At 40.0% G+C, this 26,227-nt stretch overlaps 1 protein-coding gene across 1 annotated transcript in view; it reads left to right on the forward strand.

Annotated features, from left to right (window-relative positions):
- The first annotated feature begins 4,271 nt into the window (after positions 1 to 4,271).
- LOC121357709 (guanine nucleotide-binding protein G(q) subunit alpha) overlaps positions 4,272 to 26,227 on the forward strand; it is a 147,653-nt gene continuing 125,697 nt past the window's right edge. Inside the window, exon 1 of the mRNA XM_041475242.1 lies at positions 4,272 to 6,177. Within this exon, the coding sequence (XP_041331176.1) occupies positions 6,042 to 6,177 (136 nt within the window). The 5' untranslated portion in view covers positions 4,272 to 6,041. The remainder of the gene's footprint in view (positions 6,178 to 26,227) is intronic.

Below are 26,227 nucleotides of genomic sequence, written 5' to 3' on the forward strand. Positions count from 1 at the left end.
AGCTGCTTCTTGTTAGAGTTGTCGTTGCAATTTTCTCTCAGATATTTCCCTGTCACTGTCATATTTTCTGAAAAATCCTTTCACTATGATTTTTCTCCTGAGAAGCCTCAGAAAAGAAATGTAAACAATAACTATCTGATGGCTGTGGAATGTGGTCTGGAGGTTGTTTACCAACAGGAGCATCTTTGGTCTCATGTGAATTGTTTTTACTTGATGATCAATCATGGTCCAGCTGTGTCGAGGCTCTGATTTTTTTCACGGGTTTTTATTATTCATTCCTTTCCTAGCCTTCTGATTAAATCCTTTCTTCTATACTTTTAGTATAGCTTTAGTATAGCATATAATATAATATAATATAATATAATATAATATAATATAATATAATATAATATAATATAATAAATATATCAGCCTTCTAAGAAATATGGAGTCAGATTCATCTCTTCCCTTGTCCTGGGACCCATGAACACATTGACATTTCCCCACCTCAACTGGATTCTGAATTTGTTCAGGGGGGAAGTTCCAAGCTATCAGGGCAGAGAATTCCTTCAGGGTTATTATATTTTCTTTCTTAAGCCAGGTCTTATAAGCTCCTGAAGGAAAATATAATACACCCAAGATAGCTCAGCTACCCTTGAGGGCATAAAATAAGCAGGATGGCTTCTGCTGCAGTGTTGGAAACAAAAAGGTTTAATAAAAGGCAAAATAACAAACAGGAAAACCCGAGCCAGGTGCAGAGGTCTGCTCCTGGTAAAAACACCTCACAAAAGCCCTCAGTTCCTTTGTTCTCTTCTTTTTCTACCCAATTGGTCAGGCTGGACTTTTTGGCTTCTATCCAATTAGCTGCCCTTAAGTTTGAGGTGAAGCCTCTTGGGTCCTATGAGGTGGCTTTTTACCCTAATTGATGAGAGAAACTTTTGGGCTTCTTTCCTTTTTTGGGGGACAAAGGATAGTTTTGTCACTCTGTCAACAGTGGGCACACTCCTACACAGGGTTTGGCCTACATCTTCCCACACCACTCAGAATTTTCCATGACTGGGGCAGGTACCTGGACAGATCCTCTGGAAATCTGAGCTAGACAAGCTGCAGACCATATAGAGGAAACCTACCAGATAAAACAACATAAAGGTGGTATCTTTAACATCTGGGGGAAAGTGAATATTCTCAAAAGGTGATGTGCCGGATCTGAAGGGAAGGAGGGAGATGAAGGGCTGGGAAACATCATCCCCTACTTTTCCCCTAACAGACTGGGTGTAATTACTAATAAACCCCCAAATAAGGCTACTGAGACCAGGATGGAAAACCAAAAGAGCATACACATCCTGAATAGCTCCCAGTACCTCTGTTAAATGTTCATAAATTGCTAGCACCGGACACATCAATATGGCAATCCTGACTAATGTCCCTGATATGTAAAAGACATGCTAGGGACAAAATTGCCCCTATATATGGATAGGCAAACATGCTGTTATAGATACATATTATAATATTGGCTTTTTGCAAATATTAACATGGATTTTATATGTGTGGTGCTAAAGTGTGAAAAACATGTTCACTCTCCTGTGAAAATTTAAAAAGTTTAATAAAGGACAATAGGAGACAATAACCATAGAGCAAAGGTTATTATGGCCAGGTGCATCTTGGCACTCAGCCAAGAGCACACACCTTTGGGGATAACCCTTAAATACTTTTTCCATTACATCAGCCTGTTGCATATTCATAGACTTATATGCATATCCATAAACTAGTTTACATATTCCAGGAACTATTTTACACGGCCCCTCCTTGGGTCCGCCTTTTTAGAGCATGCATGTTTTTTTGCTGTGGTTTTGGGTCCTTGTCCTTATCACTTCCTGTTTTGGCCCCAGCCCACATTGTCTTCAGACAGTGAGTGCTGATAGTTGGCATATCTGTAGTAGGTGTCCTCATCCTAGGTTCATTGGATGTTATCCCATCCAAGCAGGCATTTTAACACCAGCATAGCTATTTCACTACTATGTCTAAGCTTAATTAACAACAGAAAGAAAAACTTTATAACAGTTACTTTAACATCACACATATAAAATCCATTTTAATATTTGTGAAAAGCCAATATTATAATATGTATCTATAACATAAAGTAACTTTGTTATAAAGATATAGTTTTTATTTCTGTTGTTAATTAAGCTTAGACATAGTAGTGAAATAGCTGATATAAGTATGGTGGTGTTAAAATGCCTGCTTAGATAGGATAACATCCAGTGAACATAGGATGAAGACACCTACTACAGATATGCCAACTATCAGCACTCACCGTCTGAAGACAATGTGGGCTGGGGCCAAAACTGAAGGTGATGATAAAAAAAAGGACTAAAACCACAGCCAAGAAATGTGCATGCTATAAAAAGGCGGATGTGAGGAGGAGCCATGCTAAACAGTTCTTGGAACATGTAAACTAGTTTGGGGGAAAAGTTTACTATGCATAATTGTTTATGAATATGTAACAGGAAGATGCAATAGAAATGGTGTGAAGGGTGTTTCCAAAATAGGTGTGCTCTTGGCTGAGTACCAAGATGCACCGACCATAACATCTTTTGTTCTATGGTCTTTGTGTCCTATTGTCCTTTGTAAAACATTTTAAATTTTCACAGGAAAGTGAACATGTTTTTCCCAATGCCTAGGTGCCAGAGAGCCATTATTAAATCAAGCAGCATGGTGACAACTGATTGCTGTACCCCAATACAAAGTGTTTCAAACCAAAATGTAATTTTTTTTTTTTTTTTTTTTACTTTCTCCTGCCCCTTAAAGTTAGGCACAAAATGTCAGGGGAAGAAACAAACCGGCTGGCCACATGGCAAAGGGGAACAAAATGGCGCTGGCTTTTTGTCTCAGGGAAGGGAAAAAAAGTTCATGCAGCAGCTCGGGCAAAACAGATGGGAACATGTTGAACCTCTGCCATTGGTCTCCTCAGAGCAGATGAAGGTGATGGATTTTGGTGTCCTTTCTCTTGTTGATTCAGCTTTTCCCAAGGTCTGGGGCTGGGCGGAGTGGCTCCCACAGATCCTGGCTGACCGTCTCCCTATCGATTGTCTGATCTCGGACCAAAAGCAAGCCGAACAGTTCAAGAAAAACCAAAAGCTGCTGAAGGATTGCTGCTGCAGTCTCTTCAAGACCAGGGAAAGGGGAAAAAGAAACTTCTTGCCTAAGCTAACAAAAACCCAAGCTAGCTAAGCAACAAAGTTACTGCCTGTCCATAGAACAGGGAGCATGCCTGGGAGTGAGGCTTCAAACAAAGCTGCTGCAAGAACCCCCCAGGGCTCCTGCCCCTCCCCCAAACCCACCTTAAAGTTACAGCAACCATTTCTGGGCATAAAGCAGACAATCAGGAATAGAGTATCATTGTAAAATCACCCCAAGACAATCTCAGGTACCAATAATTGTACTTTTCTGTCCGTAAATATAATTTGAGCCTCCTATTTACTTAATAGATCTCTTCCCAAAAGAGGAATTGAAAGGAATGAGAAGGAGGTGTCTTTACAAACAAACTGTGGGCCTGATAGTAGATAAGGCCAGATAGGGAGAGGTGAAAGAAACAATGGGGGGAACCATAAATTCCATAGGAATTCCACTAATTCACAGACTTACTCAAGACTATGCTATATCTCTGGATTTAGAGAAAAAGAACAGAGACACAAGGAAAAAGAAAAACAGGGGGGTATACATTAGAAGGGGGTATTAGGCATTTTAGGAAGTCTGTATGTCTCAAGTACCTCAGCCAACTGGGAAAGAGAGAGGGAAATGCAGCCGGGAAATTAGGATAAAAAAGAGGCTGCATCCTCTAAAAATTTTGAGAGACCCCATGGGGAATGCTCCATGACTTCTCCCTTTATTCAAATAAAGTTACAGGACTGCTCTGTCTCCTTTTTGGACATAAATCTCTGGTGTTTGTGAATTTTCCTGACATTCTTAGCACCAAATTTTATATTAATACATTAATCTGGGACCACAAGATAGATACATACATATACCTACATACATATGAATGTTAAAATCCACATCAGGTAAATTAAGAAGATGCTTTTACTGAAATATCATTATTCATTAATAGTAGTATTATAGAGTTTAGAATAAAATTCACATATTAATTTACTGAAGTTAACATACTTTAAAAATATTTAAAATTTTCTTAAATGCTTTTATACATTATACATAGAAAACTGATATAGATCTAAACAAAAATCACACATTTTGTAAGTAACAAAAAACATTTTCATGCTCTAAAAACTGAGAACTAGATTATTCTATTGACTATTTCATTTTCATTTTTTAATTTCCTCGTAGTCTTATGCCTTATGGTGGGCTCTACTTAATTCATATTGACAACATATATGCACAGTTGTAAGAGCGAACACGTGATCAAAACAGGTGCTGGAGAGGATATTGCATGTGAAACTAAAAGATGGAGAGTGATGCACCCCTCTAACTACCTAATAGACTATTATGACTTTCCTGTGAGATTTTTCAACATTCTCAGCTATTTATTTAATATGGAGGTTGGAAAAGGTAGGGCAGCTGTGGGAATTTTGAAATATTTTACAAATCCACAAAAACTAGAACTTAATATGTCCATTGAATTGTGTGCTATCACTCTGGGAGCTACTAAAAGCTATGTTAAAGACAGGCTTTCTAGTACTGGAATTGAAGGCAAGCTGGTCTGGGTTTGTGAAAAAGGATGGTAGCAAAAAGCATTGGTTGAATAAAGGTTACAACAACAGGATAGAAAATGCAATATATCGATGCCTTGAAATGATATTAGGTTCTTACAAGCAAGGGAAGTATACTACTGTTTTTGTCTGTTGTAAACATCTTTTATTTCTTCTGCATATAACAGAAATATTCAAGTATTTTCAGGATTACCGGAATAAAAAACAGTTACTAGTGTATAGTATATTTTTATCCCCTACATTTTAATTGTCATCTGAAGGTGGAGAAGATACTTCTCCCCTCGTGTAAATTATTATATTTCTCCCCTTTACCTATGAACCAAAGGCATCGCTTCTAGGAAGAGAATGCAGGGGTAAAATAAAAATGCGCATTTATCGACTAAAACTAAAGGTAGCAAAAGCAAATAAAACACGCATGGTCGGGAGCTGCACCCCGGGAATTCCTGGCTCCTCCAGCCGCTCATTCCCATCGCGCAGCGGCGCAGGGAAAAAGTGGACAGGCAGCGACAGAGGCAGTCCGCCATATTTCTACCTCACCACGCCCGCAGAGACAAGCCATTGAAAAGCCCGTCGAGCTGGGCTCAGTGTGCATACCCTAGTCCCCACCTGCCTTCTCTTCCTCTCTGGTGGAGCCCTTTCTACTCGTCCTCCCTCTCTTCCTTACTGCCAGGGCAGGAACGAGCCGTGACAGCTCTTCAGCAGCAGTTTTCCTCGCGCGAGGGGTGAGCGACCGTGCCTGGAAAAAAGGTTCGCCGTAAGGAAGTTCTCCCGCCAGGCGCGCACTGAGATTGCTGGGCAGCGACCTTGCCCACTTTCGGAGCAGCCGAACTCTCGCTTTAGGACAGAAGGAGCGACTGGGAAGCGTAATTGAGGAGGAGGGGAGGGATTAACGGACATTAACATTTCCGTGGGGGTGGTTATTTCGGAGGGCGGCGGGGGTGTAGTTTGTGAGGGACACTCGGGTGGTGGTTAGCGGTAGCAGAGGCAGAAGTAGTAGTGAGGGAAGGAGGGAGAGGGGTGTTTGTGCTGGCGAAGAAAGCACTGCTGCCGCCACGGCTGTAGTGGGGGATGTTTTCGTGTTGCTTGGTGCATAATTTAGAGGAGGAGTTGGAAGCGGCGACTATTTGAGGCAGGGAACGGGGGGATTTGTGCTGCTGGGGGCCTGCTTTTTCTTTATCTGTGTGCGGCATCGAGGCAGCTCGCTGCACTTGCCCTACAGTGCCCGTGTGGGGACTTCCGGGTAGAGAGCGTCTGTGTCCCCCGGGACTGGTGCTCTGGTGGGGTGTGTGTGCGCGCGCGTTTTTAGGGTGGGGGTTGTGTCTGAACCAGTTAGGAAGAATGACTTTGGAGTCCATGATGGCGTGCTGCCTGAGCGAGGAAGCCAAAGAAGCCCGGCGGATCAACGACGAGATCGAGCGGCAGCTGCGCCGGGACAAGCGGGACGCTCGTCGGGAACTGAAGCTGCTGCTGCTGGGTGAGTGTGGGCCACCGTCAGCATACACGCCTTAAGCACCGCTGGGGGTGCAGCCCAAACATTGCCGCTCCGGGCTCTGTCCGGCTGGCCCCCCAGTGCATTACATGGCGTGGTCGGTTCGGTTTTCCTCAGGCGCCTGCCACCTTCACCGCGGGGCGGCCGTGGCGATGGTGGCAGTGACCTGCTCGTCGTTCCTCCGCCACCGCGTTGTGTGTGCGCGCTCGTGTGCAGGCTTCGCCGAGGCGCTTATAGCTGGGTAAATAACCGTGGTTACTGTGGGTGGGTTTGATATGGTGGGGAACCCGTCCTTCCAAAATGGAGAGGGAAAGGATGGCTGGTCAGTGGAGGGGGTGTTGGGGGAATATCGGCGGTGATGTGTATAGGAGAGTGATGGTAAGGAAGCAGATTAATGAAAGAACTTACAGGGAGGTTGTTTTGCAGATTTCCGGTGCATTGTTCTCTGAGTCTTAGGTTGCTGGGTCACCGGTTGCATTTTTTTCATTGTGATTTTTATTCAATGAGGCAAAATGGGATAAGGAGCTTATGCACAGATTGTAGACTGACTTTTAAAGCAAAAGGAGAAAGAAATCATAAAGACCAAGATGCACCCATGAAGGTGAAAAGTAATCTTAAAGTATATTGGTGGATAGCAGGATCTTTAAGACCTTTGGAATTCACCCACTGTTCCAAGAAGTAAAATCTATTGTTTCATTTATCTTTAATTAAAACAGGTTGTTATTTTGGAGCCACAAGTGTGCAAAGGCAATGTTTGTTTAATAGGAATTTGGCTTGTGTTAAAATAAGCTTTTTGAATTAAAACACATTTGTCTGTATCTGAGGTGCTCTACTACACTGTGTAGTTCTTGTAATACAGCTTCTGTCGTAGACTAGCAGGCCTTGCAATATGTCTGCACCAGTATTTGGGTGAATGGGAATGTTCCAAGTAGATGTGGGGTGTTCATGCCAAAGACTTTAGTCTTGGGTCAGGTACATGAAAGTAATTATTTATACTGGGGGAATAAACTGCCTTTACACTAAGGTGATTTAAAAGGAACTAATTTATTTTAATGCTTGCTTATGAACGTGTTATTTTCTACTTTAAATAATACAGTTTGTCTTCTGTATATGGAGAAAGGTATTGGCATCCTTAACTGATGTGGAAAAAGGAGGGGTGGAGACAGATACAATGCTACCAGTAATAACATTCTGTCTCATTTCGGCCTAATTTTGGGTTGATGGAAGTGTGTGCTGTGGCTATTTCAAGATCCAAAACCAAGATAAAATAGAGGACAGATAGCTTGCATTTTTAAAATTTTATGGATGTTCAAATATAATTACTTAACTATATGCATTTGCTACAGGAGAGGCAGTTGATGTTAGACTTGTTACTCGGGTCAAAATTGTTGCTGCATTTCTTGGTCTTGCAGTAATGCTAGAGGTTTCTCCCAAGTTTTTAAAAATGCATGAAACATACTGAATGGTACCAACATATACCACACAGAGAAGGAATTCAGAGATTTGATTCCACAGTCAGTAGTGCAGATCTGGTATTGTTTTATAAGATCCACCCACTGGTAATGGTAAGTGTATGGTAATGGTAGATTAGGGCCTATTTATGGCATTTCATTTAGAACAAATGAAATAAAGTGTTTTCAGAGCAAATAGACAAGAAGCCATCACTTAGAAGAAAACACACTGATTGCCTGTATGAATGTTTTCTTCATATATCAGTATCTGTATAAACTGTGCTTCTGAACGTGTAAGCATGATGTACATGAAACTGAGGTAAATATTTTGCTTCATACTTGATAGCATATCTGTATTTGAGTAGAAATCAGTATAGAAATTGTTCTTGTGTACACATTTTTCGTGTTGTACTTTGTCAGCTGCAGTCACATTTGATTGAAAGTGTGCACATGCAGCTGTTTAACAGTTAATATTGTAAAATGCAGTATAGCAGTAAACCACTGTTGAAGTCACGGGCTTGGATAGAGAGTCAAGTTTTAATTTATTAAAAAACCCCAAACAAACCAAAACTCAAAGTTTCTAAAAATTTGTTTTAATTAGTGTATTTCTTTTAGGTATCTGACAGTACTTTCAGTCACTCTCACTGCTTCTCCAGCCTAGTAATTTGTTCAGTTCTTAAGCTTGTGTTATTTGTTTGGGTAAATCATATGGTTAGAATGGACAAAACCATTTTAAAAATAGGACAATAATAATTAAAATGAGGAAACTGAGAAATGTCTGAAGTTGTTTGCCATCCATTTTTTTTAATTGACTTGACCTTTACTGTCCCATTATGTATCTTTAGTCATCAAAACTTAAAGTAAGAGTAGTGCTTTATTTTATGTAAATGTAAGGCAAACTTTTTTTAAAAGTGCCAACTTCTCAGTCCCACATTGAAAAGTGTTGTTGGATTTAGAAGCCTAAATGGGTTAAAGGTTTTTGAACATGGGACAAAAGGTATATCCTTTTGATCATAAGGTGAAAACACAGCTTAAGCTGAGCTCAGTTAACTGACCACATGTGCTTTTTGAACTTGTTGTAAGTGCAAAGTAAAAGGTATTAAATCAAAAGGCTTTAAGGAACAAATGAGCATGTCTATGCCATATTTTTTGATCTTGTTTAAAAATTAGACATACATACAAATGCACACATGTAGCAAATATAAAGAAAAAATTCTGGGTCAGAATGGAGGATATTTTTCCCTCTTTTACTTGTAGAAATTATAGTGCTTTCTTGCAAACTGAAATATTTCCCTCCCATCTATGTTGCTTACTGTTACTGTGTGACACATTATGCTGTGTGCACCTTTCTTGTGTATCAATGATATGTTTTTACTTTTCATGGGATCAGAGTTTAAAATGTTGAAAGCAATTTCTGGAAAACTTTTTGCATGGTGAGATTATTTTAAATTATTAGTTAAAAAATAAACTCTCTCCATGATTAAACATTAAAATACCATTTTTAGGTGCTGCATTGAACATCATTGTCCTGTTCTAATCTACTGTAAAAAATTAAGCAAAGTCTCTCTTACTATTGTAATTCTAAAAAGTGAGAACTCTAGCATATACACTGAAAATAGTTCATCTAGCACAAGTTGGTTGCAATGTTTAATGTACTTTGGAGCAAATTCAGTCTTCCACTGATTTGGTTTTTATCTCCTGTATTTTTGAAATTCTTCTGTATTCCATTACTACTGAACATTTTGTAAAACCTTATGATTGTTCTCCAGAGCATAAAGTTGTTAGCATTTATTTCTTGTTTGCTGTTGTAAATACGCATGTTGCTATAGTACAAAAAAGTAATGTGTTTTTAGTGTTTTATATGGGTATGCACTGAACAATGTACAGTATTCTGCATGCTTATATTTTAAGCATGTATGTACGTATTTATTGTTAAGTAGCAAGAGGCATGTGATCTAACTTTTCTTTGTATATAATTTTGACTGTCATCAGTGGAAGTTTTACCTGGTCTCAGAAAGCAATGTTTGGGCTTAAATGTTAGTTTGTAGCCATAAACCTTCACTACTGGACATAATATGCCTGTACACTGTATATATTTGTGTTATGCATTATTTTCTCTTCAGGAGTATCTAAGAAAATAATCAGCAATATCTATAAGTTTTGGCAAAATTAGGTATTGGAGATGAATCAGTGAAGCAAGGTGTCAAATATGAGTATCTTTTCATTATCTATATGTTACCAAAGAAAACAGATGGGAGGTAAACCATTTGAATTTAGCGTGAATTTCAACTAGTCTTAAGTGGAAGACTTTGTTTGTTTGTTTTCCAAACCTATAGGATATATATGCTGTAGGGTTTTATTTGTGTACCTGTGGTAGCTGAATGAAAGATTTGTGTACAGAACTCTGTAAATTAGCAGACTTAGACTTCAAAAACCTTGAAGAGGAAGTGGGCCCATCAAGCCAACAATCAATCTTCCTTCTCTGCTGTAATCTGAAATATGTATGCCAATAGTCTCATCTACTTATATAAGTAGATAAACTGATACTACACATTTCAGGATTTTTTGTGCACAATTTAAAAATGCTGGTATTGATTAGCATATCCTAATTGACTATTTTCTTTGCTCTTCATTAAAGCAGAAAATGTAATTATTTTGAAAGAGCATTGCAACCTTTTGGTATTATCTTGTATTGATCCATATTTATACTTGCACTGAACACTTGCAAATAAGTTTAGGTAATTACAACAGTATGTATTTATGATTAGAAACAAGTAAATAATATATATCTTGATGATGTATGTTGAAACTAGATTGGTAAGTATCTTAATTTGGAGAAGCTGTTTCTATGGTTATGTAATTTGATTCTGGATGACAAACACTGATCTATTTTATATATGTAAACATATACATTCATTTATAAAAATAACTGGTTTTGAGGAAAACATAAATCATCATACTGATATCTATGTAATATCATGATTTCACATTTGCTGGAAAAGAGCATATTAATTTTTTAATGCATGATAAATTCATATTTTATTTTCAGCTCGTATAAAGAATTTTCTTCTGGGTTATTTTGTTTTGATTTTCCTCCTTCTTTAAAAGTTATCTACTGTAGTTAATGGAAATTAGTTTAGAACCTCAATACTCAAAAAATTCTGACTAACTTAGTTTTGCTCATATGTCAAAAAATCAAGGGACCCCAAATTTGTACATCCTTTTGAAAACATTATTGAATTTGTATGGGAGGGAAACATATGATAAAACAGAGGCCTCTCTTGAGAAGGAACTTTGGGGTATATATTGTAATGTTAAGAAATATTTCTGGTTTTAGCTACTTCAAATTGTTTGGTGTGTAAAGGCAGTGGTAATTTAAGAAGAGACAGCATTTCTTTTGAAGTACTACGACAATCTGCAAGATTAATCCCGGGAAGGGAGAGCATGATAAGGTAGATGTGTGTTTCTTGCTCTGCTGAATGGATTAATACTCAGGAAATGTGTTCTCATACTTGAACAAGATTGCATGCAGCTGTTGCTAATAAAATTATGGGATGTTTTTCAACATTCAACTGTTATTTGCTCTACTTATTTAAAAAGTAACTTGCAAGAATCAAGAGCAACAAAGTAAAATAAAAACTGAGGAAGCACTTGAATATTGGAAATACTATGAAGCCATATAAATAGTATTCTTAAAATCAGAGAAGTAAGTGGGCAACAGGCTTTAAGTATTGTGTTAACACTGTGCAAAGAAATAAGATACTGAGGGGCACAAGTCTAAGTGATACCACAATTTGAAAAGTTTTCAAAGTTCCCAGGGAAGTTCTAGGAACAATATATATCTGTGGGTTCTTTTTTTTTTTTTTTTCTTTTTTTTCCTGCTAAATTTGAGAATAGAATAGTTCAATTGGAAGTGACTTAAAATAATCATCTAGTCCAAATGCCTGACCACTTCAGGGGGATCAAAAATTAAAGCATGTTATTAAGGGCATTGTCCAAATGCCTCTTTAACATTGACAGGCTTGGGGCATCAATCACATCTCTGGGAAGCCTGTTCCGGTGTTTGACCACCCTCTGGGTAAAGAAACACTTCCTAATGTCCAGTCTAAACCTCCCCTGGTGCAACTTTGAACCATTCCCACACATCCTCTCATAGTATCGTTCTGGACAAAATGTCTAGCACACAGATGCATAAGCATATCATGCAATGGGTGAGCAACTGGCTCATGAGTCAGGCATAAAGGGTTATAGTGAATGGGGTAACATCAAGCTGCTGACCCATCACTAGTGGGGTTTCACAAGGCTCCATCTTAGAGGCAGTTCCATTCAACATTTTCATAAATGACTTGGACACACGACTGGAAGGGATACTAAGCAAGTTTGTAGATGATACAAAACTGGGAGGAGCTGTTGACTCCCTTGAAGGCAGGGAGACCTCAACAAATTAGAAGACTGGGCAGTCACCAACTGTATGAAGTTTAACACCAGAAAGTGCTGGATTCTGTACCGAGGATGGGGCAACTCTGGATGTATGGACAAACTTGGGAATTAGATACTGAAGAGCAGTGCTGCAGAAAGGGACCAGGGAGTCCTGGTCAACGGAAAGTTGAATATGAGTCAGCAGTGCCCTGGCAGCCAGGAGGACCAACCGTGCCCTGGGGTGCATCAGGCACAGCATCACCAGCCAGTTAAGGAAGGTGATTGTCCCGCTCTGCTCTGCACTGGGGCAGCCTCACCTTGGATACTGTATGCAGTTTTGGTCACCACAATATAAGAAAGCTATAAAGCTACTAGAGAGTGTTCAAAGGAGGGCAATGAAGATGGTGAGGGGCTGTGAGGGGAAGCCATATGAGGAGCGGCTGAGGTCACTTGGTCTGTTCAGCCTGGAGGAAACTGAGGGAAGTCCTCATCGCAGTCTACAGCTTCCTTGTGAGGGGAAGAGAAAGGGCAGATACTGATCTCGTCTGTGATGACCAGTGACAGGACCCAAAGGAAGGCCCTGAAGTTGTGTCAGGGCATGTTTGGGTTGGATATTAGGAAAAGGTTCTTCACACAGAGGGTGGTTGGGCACTGGAACAGGCTCCCCAGGGAAGTGGTCACAGCACCAAGCCTGCCAGAGTTCAAGAAGTATTTGGGCAACACTTTTGGTACGTGGTATGACTCTTGGGGATGGTCTTGTGCAGGGCTGGGAGTTGGACTTGATTATCCTTGTGGGTCTCATCCAACTCAGCATATCCTGTGATCTTGTCTGGATACTAGGGAGAAGAGATCAGCACCTCCCTCTCCTCTTCCCCTCCTTGGGAAGCTTCAGAGAGCCATGAGGTTGCCTCTCAGACTCCATTTCTCCAAACTAGACAAATCCAGAGTCCTCAGCCACTCCTCACAGGACGTGCCTTCCAGCCCTTTTACCAGCTTTGTTGCCCTCCTCTGAGAGCACTTCAAGGACCTTCAAATCCTTTTTTAATTGTGGGGTCAAGAAGTGCACACAATACTCAAGGTGAGGCCACCCCAATGCTAAATACAGAGAGATATAGTCACCTCTTTTGACCGGCTGGTTGTGCTGTGTTTGATGCATCCCAGGATGTGTTTTGCCCTCTTGGCTGCCAGGATACACTGCTGACTTTAATTGAGCCTGTTGCTGACCTTCACCCCCAGCAGGGCTATTCTCTAGCCACTCTTCTCCCAGTTTATACTCTTAAATTGTTAATCTGAATGTTAATTCTCTTGGTCATGTTAGAGAACGTTGGATAAGAATTCCTGTTTCTGGGTAAATGGGTTTCAGCCAGAAAGACAGAAGGTTTCTGTAGCAGCAAATGCTAACTTATAAGGCCAGAAAAACTCAAATGCATGAATGCTGAGAAAGATGTCAGGTGGTTTTAGGAACCTATCAGGCTTGGGAAACTGAGGATCTAATATGGGACTTTGTTTTTTTCTAAACCCTGATATTTGCTTTACTAAGCATTAGGCATGTCACTTCATCTCACAGACCAGGGCAATGCTAGCAATAAAAATTCAGTGCTGTATCTGGATGGGATGGAGTTAATTTTCCTCATAGCAGCCTGTATTATACTGTGTTTTGGATTTGTGACTAAACCAGTGTGAATACCGTCAGTGTTTTGGCTGTTGCTGAGCAGTGCTTTCACAGTGCTAAGATTTTATCCTTTTTTCCCCACTCTGCTCCCCCCCCTTCCCCCATCCCTGATCTCAAGTCAATAAGGGGGGTGGGGGGGAGGGGCTGGTAGGATGTGCTCAGCAATAAAAGATCTGGGAAAGAAGGAGGAAAGAGAGAAATGCCATTTATCTTCCCAAATAGCATTGTACATGCTGAGGCCCAGAAAGTATCAAAACAGCGAATTAATGCCTCATTTTGTTTGCTTACATGTGTAGCTTTTTCTTCACCTATTAAACTATCCTTATCTTGATACACAAAGGCAAAAAATGCACTCTTGAGCTAAAAACTCTTATAGATCAACATGCTTGCACAATTCTTGGTATGTTATAAAAAATAACTTTCCCCTATGAAACATTGTCCTGTTCTTACCTTGAATTTGTCCAGGATCTGCTTCTAGTCACTTGTTATATTTTGACCTTTGATATTAGATATATGACCCATGGACCCTTAGAAACTGAGACCAAGATAGTAATTAATCTTTGTATCTATTATGAAGCTAAATTAATTGATTTCCTAATGCTAATTGTAGGGTGATTTTTTGAGTCCTTTAATCATTCTTACAGTTATCTTTCTCATCCTTTCCAACATCACTTCTAAATTACAGACTATGAGAAATGAGCACTGAGGTGTATACATACTTTGCTACAAGTGCAGAAGTAAAACTTTTCTTGTGATAGTTGATGCCACTGTTGAGATTTGTACAAGGAAAACAATGACCTTTTTAGTTAGGGCATCAAACTATTCATCTTTAAATGGCTATCTACCATAACTAAAATATTCTTCAAAACAATTGCTTTTCAGGGTGGGTTGATTGACCATTTGCAACCTGCTTTCTCTATTCCTGTATAGTTAACCTTATATTTACCTGTATTCAGAAGCACAGTCTCTGCCTGTTCCTGGTTTACAGGTTATTCATTGTCATATCCTCTTTGTAATTTACCAGTTCACAGCTTTTGTGTCACCTACAGGTATTGTCAGTAGTAAGTTAAGAGGTATTTTCTTAATCTCATGGGAAAAGATATTTAAGTTTCTTATCAGAATAGGGGTATCACTGGGATCCTGTTAGAAACAAAGCTGCCTGAGGACTTTCTCTTATGTAATTTAACACTTTCTGCTTAAAGAACGAATGTGTGCTGTTTGTTTGTTGTATGATACCAAATCAGTTGCTTAGCAGAAGCCTAGTTCCTCAAAACTGCTGCATTTATAAACCAAACCACTAGAACTGTTGTAACTGCTTAACTCTTGGTATGCAATCTCTCCCACGTCCCATTTTCATCCTTGGGTTTTTTGGGGTTTTTTTTGGTGATATTTCAAGATTTATAAGACAGAAGGGCTTCTTGGTCAGTTATCCCTTTGATAAGAGGTGTCCTGACTTACTGAGTAACGATAATGTTCTAACTTTAGTAACTGCTCTGTAACATCTTCAGTAACTGCTGTAGTGGAAACTCTTTCATTGTCACTTTAAATATGATCTGTGTTTCCCTAAAACCAAAACAGAAACATTTTCAAACTGTATGTGGATTTTTTGGTGTTAATATGAAGAACCATATCCATTTAATAGAGGACCAACAGTTTTAAGTTTTTTTTTTTTTTTTTTTTTTTTTTTTGTGAAAATATGAAGTTTAGAAAACAACAAAAAAAAAGCCCCTCCCCAGTCTTTGGAACCCTTTAGTTCTTCATTTGACTTCTCTTCCCCCCTCCCTCCCCCTCAACAATTGTTATTACTTCTGAAGGTTTTGACTTACCTATTTCAACTTTCTCTTTACATTCCCTCTTATCCAAACTCCTTTTACTGTTTTTCATGCTTTCTTGTTTTGTGGAATTGAGGCTGTCCAGCTATTTAATAAAATGTTATGAAAAGCCTCTTAGTTGTTCCCATTTTAAATTTAATTACAGCTGTTCTCACTCCTAATTCTGTCAGGTTTTGTTCAAGTATCTCTCATGAAACATGGAGTATTTGTACTACTAGTTTTGGACTTTTTTTGCTTGCACATAACAAATGTAATCAAGTCATAACACCCTCTAAAAATTACTTTTTACTTCAGTTCTGCCACAAGTTCTTTTTCTTCATATGATAAGATGTATTTCTGTATGGTGCTTTTCTGTGTTAGAAAATCATAATTTCTGAAATACAGACATTCCAATGTCATTTGATTGGGACTTGTAGAATCCATTATGTTGCCCTGGGAGACTGTTACCTCTTGTTTTCATTAAACTGTTTAAAGAGCCCCACTCAGTTGTCTGTCAAATCACCTGTGACTTGGTCATCTGACATGGTTCTAGCTTTTGTGTCAATTCTTTCTATTAGATTTTAAAGTGAAAACCTTAAAGATCACTGTCTAGAAGCCAATTTTGAAGCACAGAAATGTTAATCACTGCACTTTGACTCATGTAAATCTTTGCTTCGATTATATCTCCCTGTTTAAATTTAATTTGTATATTAGCAAGCTTTTGGGTTTACCACCTCTGCATCTAGAATTTTTCTAGACAGTTGAATTTCCTCTTTTAATTTGATGCTTTGTTCAATTTTAATCTTATTTTCATTTTTTTCTGTTAAATAAGTACGCTATTGTTTTCCCTCTCATCCTTCTCTTTCAGTAGTGAAATGATACTCTGGCCTCTTTGGCCAGTCTGTCTTTCTGAATGTTTTTCATTTTAACAATGAGAACTATCCAAATTCTACAACTCCATCTTCCGCATACATCCAGTGATGCTCTATCATATCATTCTTTACCTGTCCAGGAATTTACCTTTAGGTGGTCTGGTGTTTTGTTTTTTTTTTTTTTTCTCCTGGTATGTAACAAAATTATCATTTAAATTTGATGCCAAGCTAATAAATGTAGAATGTTTAGATATTTATTATTTGAAAGAATTGCAATTATTTGTTTATTGGCAAAATTGAAGTATCATCAGTGGATATTCACAGATGACATGTTCACATATGTTCAATTTTGCTGTCATTGTCTGTGTTAAGCAAGTTCCTTCATCTGTTGTTAGGGACTTACATCCAAATAGAGTGCACATTAATGAAATAGCTATCCCAGCCATATGCACCTACCCTTTGGGATACCTGCAGACTTCTCTTATGTACTGTATGTGCTGTGTTCATGGCTTGTCTACCTCATGAGTACAATATGACTATAAACGAATGTCTTTGTGAAAGGAGCAATGCTTGCTGAATGTTAGCATCAGCTGTTTAGCATTTCTGTGAAATATGAAAAAAGTGTTGTTAGACCTTGAGAAACAATGACTTTAGAGGACTATTAGAAGGCCTTCTGCAATTTCTGCAAAGGGTCCAAGTTTGTCCTTAACAGCTGTGTGGCTCTTGTTCTCCTGAAGGAATTGAATGCTCCAGGACTTAACTGCAAGTGGAAGGGTCTGGGATGCTTACCGTTTAAGAAAAGTTCAGACCCTAGGTTCTGAAGCAGTTGGTTTATTACAGGATGAGCTGGGTGCCTCCAGAGGGACCCTGAACAAAGAAATCCCTGTGCCTTTATACCTTCACAGTCTGTACACCTGATCTTCACGTGCTCTTCATGTGCCTTGCACATGCCTCTTGGTCCAATGGTGATTTGTGGTCTGGGGTCTTCTAACACCTCACTGATTTTATCCACATGGGCTATGCCAACTTCAGTAGTCCCACATCTGTGCTATCCAGCTCCACAATATCTTTGGGACTTTTCTCAATTCTGAGGGTTTTCCAAAATAATTTCTGGTTATACCTTCTTACATTTTTTCTTTTATCACATTCATTCCCATAACAATTAAATCTATTCCTTCTGGTACCAACCTTATTTCTATATCCAAAGCCTGCAACAGATCCCTTTCCAAGAGACACACTGGTGAGTCCTCAGCTATTACATTTTCCCCATACGCTCTTATTTCCAATCCTTTGTTTCTATCCTGAAATTTTTTTTGCCGACACTGTCACCAATAAATTCACCTCCTGTTCCTTTATCTTTCTTTTCACCTTCCATTCTTCCACCTTTTGCCTTTCTTCCCTTCCATCATATGCAAACATGGCTACACTCAGTATTTTTTTATATGTTTACACTTTCACCATACTAGATTTCACAGAATCACAGAATCACTAGGTTGGAAGAGACCTTTAAGATCATCGAGTCTAACCCATGCCCTAACACCACCTCAACTAAATCATGGCACTGAGCGCCACATCCAGTCTCACAAAAGCTGAAAATAAAGCACATGAGCCTTTATATATACATTTAAACTTGAAACAGCTCTAAACAGCATCCTCCTTTAGCCTTGGCATTTTACTTCCCCAAGCTCTTAATTCTCCTGAGGACCACAGATAATGGCTGTAAAATGCTGGGGCATTACTTGGCAGAGCCCTAGGTTGCATAGCAGTGGGATTTGGCACCATGTGCAGGGACATAGGATATTGCCCTGCATTTTGCAGCAGCGGGGAGGTAGGAGCAGGAGCAAGTGAAGGGACAGCAAGCAAAGTGACAGAAGAAGGAGATAAAGCAGCTGCAGTTTGCAAAGGTGGGGGGTAGAAGAAAAAGCAAGCAGAGTGGCTGAAACAGCCACAGCAGCTGCAGTGTAGGGAAGGAACATCCTTCCCTGTTTCAGATACTAGTTCTGTGATTGCAATCATCATTTGCTTTCTGATTTTGTTGTAAGTTTTCTCCTTGCATAAGCCAAATTATCCCATATAAACAAATAACACATATTATTAGAATGACGATTTTCTAAAGATATTCTTAGAGATGTTAGATGGTTTTGATCAAATGTGTACCATAATCTGGCCAGGTTTTCTATGGATTTATCCTTATTTTTGTAGTGACAGATGGGCATTCCTCCTGATACAATTCTATAGCACACTTTTTCAACAGTTCTTTTGTTCCAGACTTTTGTTTTTGTTTTATTTTTTTTCTTCAATTCTGGCGGATTTCAGCCAAGGGCATCCCCTTCTCTACTCGGGCTATATTCCCCAGTTTTACCTTGTTTCAGAGCTCTAACCCCAAATTTCCTTTTTACCTAATTTCAGTGACTTGAACTCCAAATTTCTTTTTTACCAAAATACAGGTACCATTTTTCAGAAGACTTAAACCTCTCTTAGACAAACTCCTTGTCATTTCTTATAGAGTAAGGCTGGATTCATACCTGCCTCCTTGGAACGCTGGATTTGAACCTGCATCCCACTTGCCTCTGTGTCAGAATTTAAACTCATTCTAGAGAGAAAGCTTCCACTGCAAAGAGCCCACATGAACTCACCTGTCTGCCAGCAGTATGGACATTTGGAGTCAGGAGGATCCAGAGGCAAGACCTAGGATCCCATCTGGGTTGCTGTCTGTTTAAGAAAAGTTCAGACCCTGGCTTCTGAGGCAGAGTTGGTTTATTTCAGCTTGAGCTGGTGGCTCCAGAGAGGGACCTGGAACAAAGAATCCTGTGCCTTTATACCCTCACAGTCTGCACCTGATCTTCACATGCTCTTCACGTGCCCCACACGTGCCTCTTGATCCAATGGTGATTTATGGTCTGGGGTCTTCCAATATTTCATTGGATTCTTTCTTCATGTCCACCTGGGCAGGCCATTAACTGCTCTTATCTTTCAGCTTGGGCCAGCCTTGGGGCCCTCTAGGGTCTCAACCCTTCTCTGACGGTATCCAGTCATCCTCTGTTTTCTCCCCTGCTTAGCAATTCATGCTGACAGAGTTCTTTTAGAGTTTCACCTCTGCTAAGTTTTAAGCAGAGCCCACTCATGCTAAGCTGTAAGTTACAATTAAACTTAAACTTACCCAATTAATTTTTAATATTCTATAAGTAAATTTTTAAAGTAAATTTATAATCCCCAGCACTTAAAGTACGTCTTCTCTCTTTGATCATAGTCTAGCTTTTGGACATAGCCAGACAATCTCACCAAGATGAGGATTTGGAGCCTGTGGGACTATGTTGTCCTACGTGCTTGTGGTGACCAGCAGGTTATGTATAATTTTCAGATGTGAATAAACATAGCTGAAGCATGGTTGGGATTTGACTCTTGCTCTCCAGCACTGACACATGCAGTCCGAGCTCTTGTACTCCCTGAAAATGAGTTTCCTTGTGTAGTAGAACTTTTAAACCCCTGACTCATTCTGCTTGGTGGGCAGGGATTTTGAGGCTAGTGAGTTCACAGTGAGCATGCTGCAGCATCATCTTGCAGATGTGTATGAGCTATGTTACCAGTTCACCCAGACATTTAATTAGTGTGGCTGGAATCTTACTATGCTGTCCCTCACCTATCAGTTCTTTGTGTGCCTAGGGATTTATAAAAGATTATTTTGCAGACACTCCTGGGCTGCTATGACTGGCTACTTGAGGAAAATCAGTGAAAACCTTAGTTCTGCAGTTTTCAGGACTTCCAGCAGTAGTAGGCCAGCACACTTCTCAGGGAATAGCAACCTCTGCTAGTAGTCTATCATGTGGGATAGACAGCAGGATATCTTGTTACTTTGGATTATGGGCTCCAATAGGTAGCTTAGGTCTACGTTTCAACTGAGCTCTGAACATCTACAGGATTGAAGCAGAATGCAGCTTCAAGTAGTTGACTGTAAGCCAAGAGGCATTAAGAACTGACCTGGTGTTAGTAAACCCCAATGTGGTCAGCATCATACCACACCAGTACCAACACCTCCTGATAAATAATGTTTGATCATGATAAAAAACTCAGCTCTTCTGCCCAGTGCTCAGAGGTTCACTGTCTACTGCCAGCAAATTCCCTTTGCACAGAAAACAAAGCCTTTAAGTAACTATATTGGGTTTGCATGGACAGGTTTTGGTAATGGGAGGGCTATTGGGGTGGCTTTTGTGAGAAGCTGCTGGAAGTTTCCTCCATGGCTGGCAAAGCCAATGCCAGGTGGCTTCAAGATGGACATGCCACTCACCAAGGCTGGGCCAGTCAGAAATGGCGGTAATACCTCTGTGGTAATATATTTGAGAAGAAGAAAAAAACAAACAAGTTATTGCACAGATGTAATTGCAGCCAGTGAAGAGCAGGGTGAGAATATATGAGAGGAACAGCTATGCAGACACCAAGGTCAGTGGAGAAGGAAAGGCAAGAGGTGCTCTAGGCACTGGAGCTGGGATTCCTCTGCAGCCCATGTTGAAGACCATGGTGAAGCAGGCTGTCCCCCTGCAGCCCATGGAGGACCACAGGGATGCAAAGATCCACCTGCAGCCCCTGGAGGAGACCCACACCAGAGCAGGTGGATGCCTGAGAGGAGGCTGTGACCCTGTGGGAGGCCCATGGTGGAGCAGGCTCCTGGCAGGGACCTGCAGACCCATGGAGAGAGGAGCCCACGCTGGAGCAGGTTTCCTGGTAGGGCTTGCGACCCTGTGGAGGACCCACAGTGGAGCAGACTATGCCTGAAGGACTGCACCCCAGGGAAGAGTGACCCACATTGCAGCAGTTTGTGGAGAACTGTTGCCCATGGGACAGACTTGCCTTGGAGAAGTTCATGGAGAACTATCTCCCGTGGGAGGGACCCCATGCTGGAGCAGGGGAAGGACTCCTCTCCCTGAGCAGTAGCAAAAAGATGAACTGACTGTAACCCCTATTCCCCATCTTCCTGTGCTGCCGAGAGGGAAGAGGTAGATCTGGGAATGAGGGAGGGGTGGGGGGAAGGTGTTTTTAAGGTCTTATTTTACTTCTCATTATCTTGCTCTGATTTTGTTGAATAAATTCAATTATTATCTCTAATTCAAGTCTGTTTTGCCCATGATGGTAAACAATGAATAATCTGTCCTTGTCTATATCTCAACTCATGAGAACTTCATTATATTTTCTCTCCCCTGTCCAGCTGTGGAGGGGAGTGATAGGCTTTGGTGAGTGCCTGGCATCTAGCCAGGGTCAACCCACTATAGTCTTTTTGGTGCTGTGACTCAGATCATGAGGATTTTGAGATAAGGATAGTAATTGGGAGAGGTAAAGGGGAAAACAAGTACTGAACAATGTTAGAGAATTGAATGATCATGGGAAATGAACATTCTCATCTCTTTCCTTCCCAACACTTACTAATGTAAGTGTGCTATAAAGTCAGATCTTGCAAAGGCCAAGATCTATCTGTGTGGTGTTTGTGAGGGTCCCAGGACAAGGGAAGAGATGAATCTGACTCCATGTTCTCAGAAGGCTGATATATTATTATATTATATTATATTATATTATATTATATTATATTATATTATATATGCTATACTAAAACTGTACTAAAGAAAGAGAAAGGATACATCAGAAGGCTTAACAAGAATGAATAATAAAAATCTGTGACTGACTCAGAGAGTCCGACACAGCTGATGGTGATTGGTCATTAAATTAAACAATTCACATGGAACCAATCAAACATGCACCTGCCACATTCCAAAGCAGCAAAACACAAGGAGAAGCAATCAGATTATTATTATTGACATTCTTTTCTAAGGCTTCTCAGGTTCCCAGGAGAAGAAATCCTGGCAAAGGGATTTTCCAGAAAATATCATAGTGACATATCTGTAGGTTCCTTTTAAAATGTAAAACTGCTTTTCAGTGCGCTTGTGATAACTAGGCAGTGAAATCCTTGAAGACAGTTAGGCCTTGACAAATAGGAGATTTTTAGCCTTGAATTAATCATTCTTGGCTCTTAGCAATTATTTTCTAAAAAGGGCAAACAGACTTCTGATTTTTCCTATTAATCCCTCCTAGTGTTCCTCCATTATTGGAAGAGGCAGGGGAAAGGGCACATCATGAGAACAGAAGCCACCCCTGTAGAACCCTGCTACTAAAATCTTGCCACGCAAACCCAATACATCTAGAAATAAGGTTTAGGCTTGCATTTGTAAATTAAGGTTTTCCTTCCTGCCATTCTCCTTTTTAATTTAATTGCTTTACTAATGAGTCCTCTTTCTGGAGATTGTAGGTCAGGATCTTTCTCAGTCTTTTCCAATTTGGATGATTTAACTGAAGATATTAAATCTGTAGGAAGATGACTTGAAACCAGACAAGAAATAATTGATTCCCTTATCATTTTCTCTCAGAGTAGAGGAGAGAAAATTATTCTCTCCAAGTGTTTTTGAAATGAAAAACCTCACTGACCAATTGATATTGCAAATTCAAGCTCTAATGTGTGAAAAACGCCAATCACTTGTTTTTAAAATTTTTTAAAGTTTGAAATAAGTTGCAATAGTTCAGAAATTGAAAGTAACAAAAATTGCAAAGAAATTATATATAAAATAACTGCTTATTTCATGGAAGTAAAAGTTTACTTTGGAGAAAAGTTAGTAAAAAAAAAAAAAAAAGACAAGCTACAAGACCTCCTCCCTTGTGTGAGCTGAAATTTCATTATGATTCTTGTTAGGATCTGGTCTTAACACAGAAGAGCAAAGAAAACAAAGTGTCTGTGAATAAAGCAGATTGAACCCAGAAAAGTTTGAACTATACTCCAAAACTTGATTAAAAACTAAACGAGCTTAGATGTTGGTGTCAAGAAAATGGATATATTTTATTTAATAGCAAGAGAGGCAGAGAGAAAGAAAGAGAGAGAGAGATAAAGAAATAGAAAAAGTGGTGGTAGGGGGGATATGATGGGCATTCACTGCCTCTGACCAGAGGCTTTTGCACCACACACCCAAACCCTTTCTTCACCCCTTCTTTGGTGTGAGGGTCTGTGTGAGCTTCGCAGCAGATAAACCTGGGGCTGTGGTCTCCACCCCCAAGGTGTGAGGCTTAATCCTCCTGTGAATATATTCTTCTTCCCCCAGCCCAAACCTGAGTCACTTTATCTTATCTCCATCAAGTGCAGTGCAGGGCCTCAGGGCGTGGTGTTCTTCCATGCAGGTTTTGTTATACAGTTTTGCTATAATAGGCAAAAGTCCTTCATTAAGATGTTTAAGCCATAAATTATAAGATTTCAGTCTCCAACAATTCTTTGCCAGACTATCAGAATAGGGACTGATTCCCTACCTAAGCCTATTCTTGAGTATCTTATTCCATAACAAGTAAAAATAACTAGAAATATATTTGAGTCAGTTCTGCAAAACTAGAAGCAAGTATAACTAGTGAAAAGTAGAAATATTGAAAACATTATAAAAAAAAAGTGGGTTGACTTACCCATTCTGGACACTGCCCCTTGCGAGATGCAGATTTCCTCCCCCTCTCTTATACAAGCTCCGTATCGAGTGCCATTGACCCAACAGTACCTGCTTACTGTGCCTTTGCTGCAGTCTTTAGAGGTGAGGTTAAGTGAAGTCTCTGCTTCACCCCGACTGCCCTCGGTGCAGACTCCACAAATCCGGCTGGGGTCCTGCTGATCCAAATTGCTTTTGTTTTCGGCATACGCGCTAGTCCTGAGGCACATGGCTAGACTCAGGCTCATCAGATGTCCTATTGGCATTCCGTGTTCATAGGGCATCCCATATAACATTTCAAAAGGCGATATCCCGTTTCTGAATTTGGCAGAGTCCTGACATTTAGCAGAGCTAGTGGAAGGCATTTAACCCAGGGCATCTTGGTTTCTAATATTAATTTTGTCAATTGCACCTTAAGGGTTTGGTTCATCCGTTCGACCTGACCCGAGCTTTGTGGGTGCCAAGGGGTGTGATATTCCCAGCGGATCTCCAGGGCTTCTGCCATTTGTTTTATTATCCTAGAGGTAAAATGGGTGCCCTGATCTGAGTGGATATATTTTACCAGACCATATCTAGGCACAATCTCCTCCAACAGTATTTTAGATACCACATGTGCGGTCGCTTGAGAGCTTGGAAATGCCTCTACCCAATGTGTTAGTTTATCCACTATTACTAATAGACATTGGTACCTTCCTACCTTTGGTAGGTTGGTGAAGTCGATCTGGACCCTCTCAAAGGGCCAGTATGCCACCGGGCGGCTTCCCATTGCCGTTTGTTTTGCTCAGTTTCTATTTATTCTCTGACATATCATGCACCCCTGTACTTCTTGTTTCACTAATTCATATATTCCTTTACACCCAAAGAATTTTAGGAAATGATCCGCTAGAGCCCGGGTCCCCCAGTGGGTCTGCGCATGTAACCTCTTCAAAATTTTTCACGTATATTCCTTAGAAACTAATTTCTTACCATCAGGTAACTTCCACTTACCTCCATCAAATTCTCCCCCCATCCTCTTACATTCCTCAATTTCTTTTTCAGAAATACGGCGGGGGGGGAGGGGGGGAATTCCCATGTTTCTCTTTCGCAAATCTCCGGGGTACTTACCTGTAAGAGTGCTGCGTGTTTGGCCTCTTGGTCCGCTAGATTGTTACCCCTTGTTTTAAATTGGGTTCCTGTTTGATGCCCCTTCACATGCACTATAGCAATGGCTTCGGGTTCTCTGATAGCTGCCAGAATTTGTTTTATCAATTCTTCATGTACTAGTCCTTTTCCCTTAGTGCTAATCAACCCCCTTGATTGGACCCTACAGGTGAATGCTGTCCACATAATGTGATGCTCTGTTATGCTGCTAATAATTTTGCAGAAGAAATGGAATATTATGCTGTTCTTTTCAGTCATAGGAAAGCAGTGCTTTAAATGACACAATATGTTAATACCCTGCGCTGTTATGAATGCAAATGCAGAATGAAGTGACCAGATAATTTGACTGATAAAATCTGCCCATTTGTCCCTGGTATATTCTAATCTCATGTTCTTAGTGACCCAGTAAAAGCTTCTGTCCTTCCCTTCCCCCAAGAATAAATTTTGTTTTAATTTATTGTCATGAACAAATACTGCATCTAAAAATTTACATTGCATTTCAGTAATCATGTAGTTAGCACCAAAATACCTATATAGTATAGTGCATAAGGCTAGCAAGGATGTCCTCTGAGAACTTAGCTGTTCAATTTGCTTTCTCTTTTTGCTTTTTTTTTTTCTTTAATAAATAGCACAGGTTTCTTTGTGTGTGTAGAATCTAATTATTATTTTAATTATAAACTTGTTCTTTGATAATATTGCCCTTACCTGTTTTCTTAAACTTGCAGTGCCAGTGGTATATTTGTATCTATAAAGTCTTCATCACTGTGTGTGTCTACACACATTAAAGTATATGCATAGGTATATTGATATTAAAATATACAAGGAATATGATTAAAACACTAATTTATTTAATGACTTCTGATGACCTGTCTTCCTAGTTTGAAGTAGTTGAAATTAGACTTGGGGTCTCTTCTGAGACTATAGAAGTTGTATTGTTCCTGTCCAGCTAGAGGGCTGGCTGGCCCTGACTAATCTGTATGGGAACATGGCCACCTTCCATGGGGAATGCTGGTGAAGGGAAGCTGGCTGAGCTTCCTCCTCCCCTTGCTGGTGGACAAAGTCCATAGAGGGGATAGTTTTCTTTGAGAGGGGCTTCTTGCAATAGCTGTGAAGATGTAGAAGTGCAAGAGGACAGCAAAAACTGCTGGTGACTCTCCAAGGAAAATAGATA

This window comes from Pyrgilauda ruficollis, unplaced genomic scaffold (genome assembly GCF_017590135.1).
Source record: "Pyrgilauda ruficollis isolate IOZ18807 unplaced genomic scaffold, ASM1759013v1 scaffold341, whole genome shotgun sequence".
Classification (NCBI taxonomy): Eukaryota; Metazoa; Chordata; class Aves; order Passeriformes; family Passeridae; genus Pyrgilauda; species Pyrgilauda ruficollis.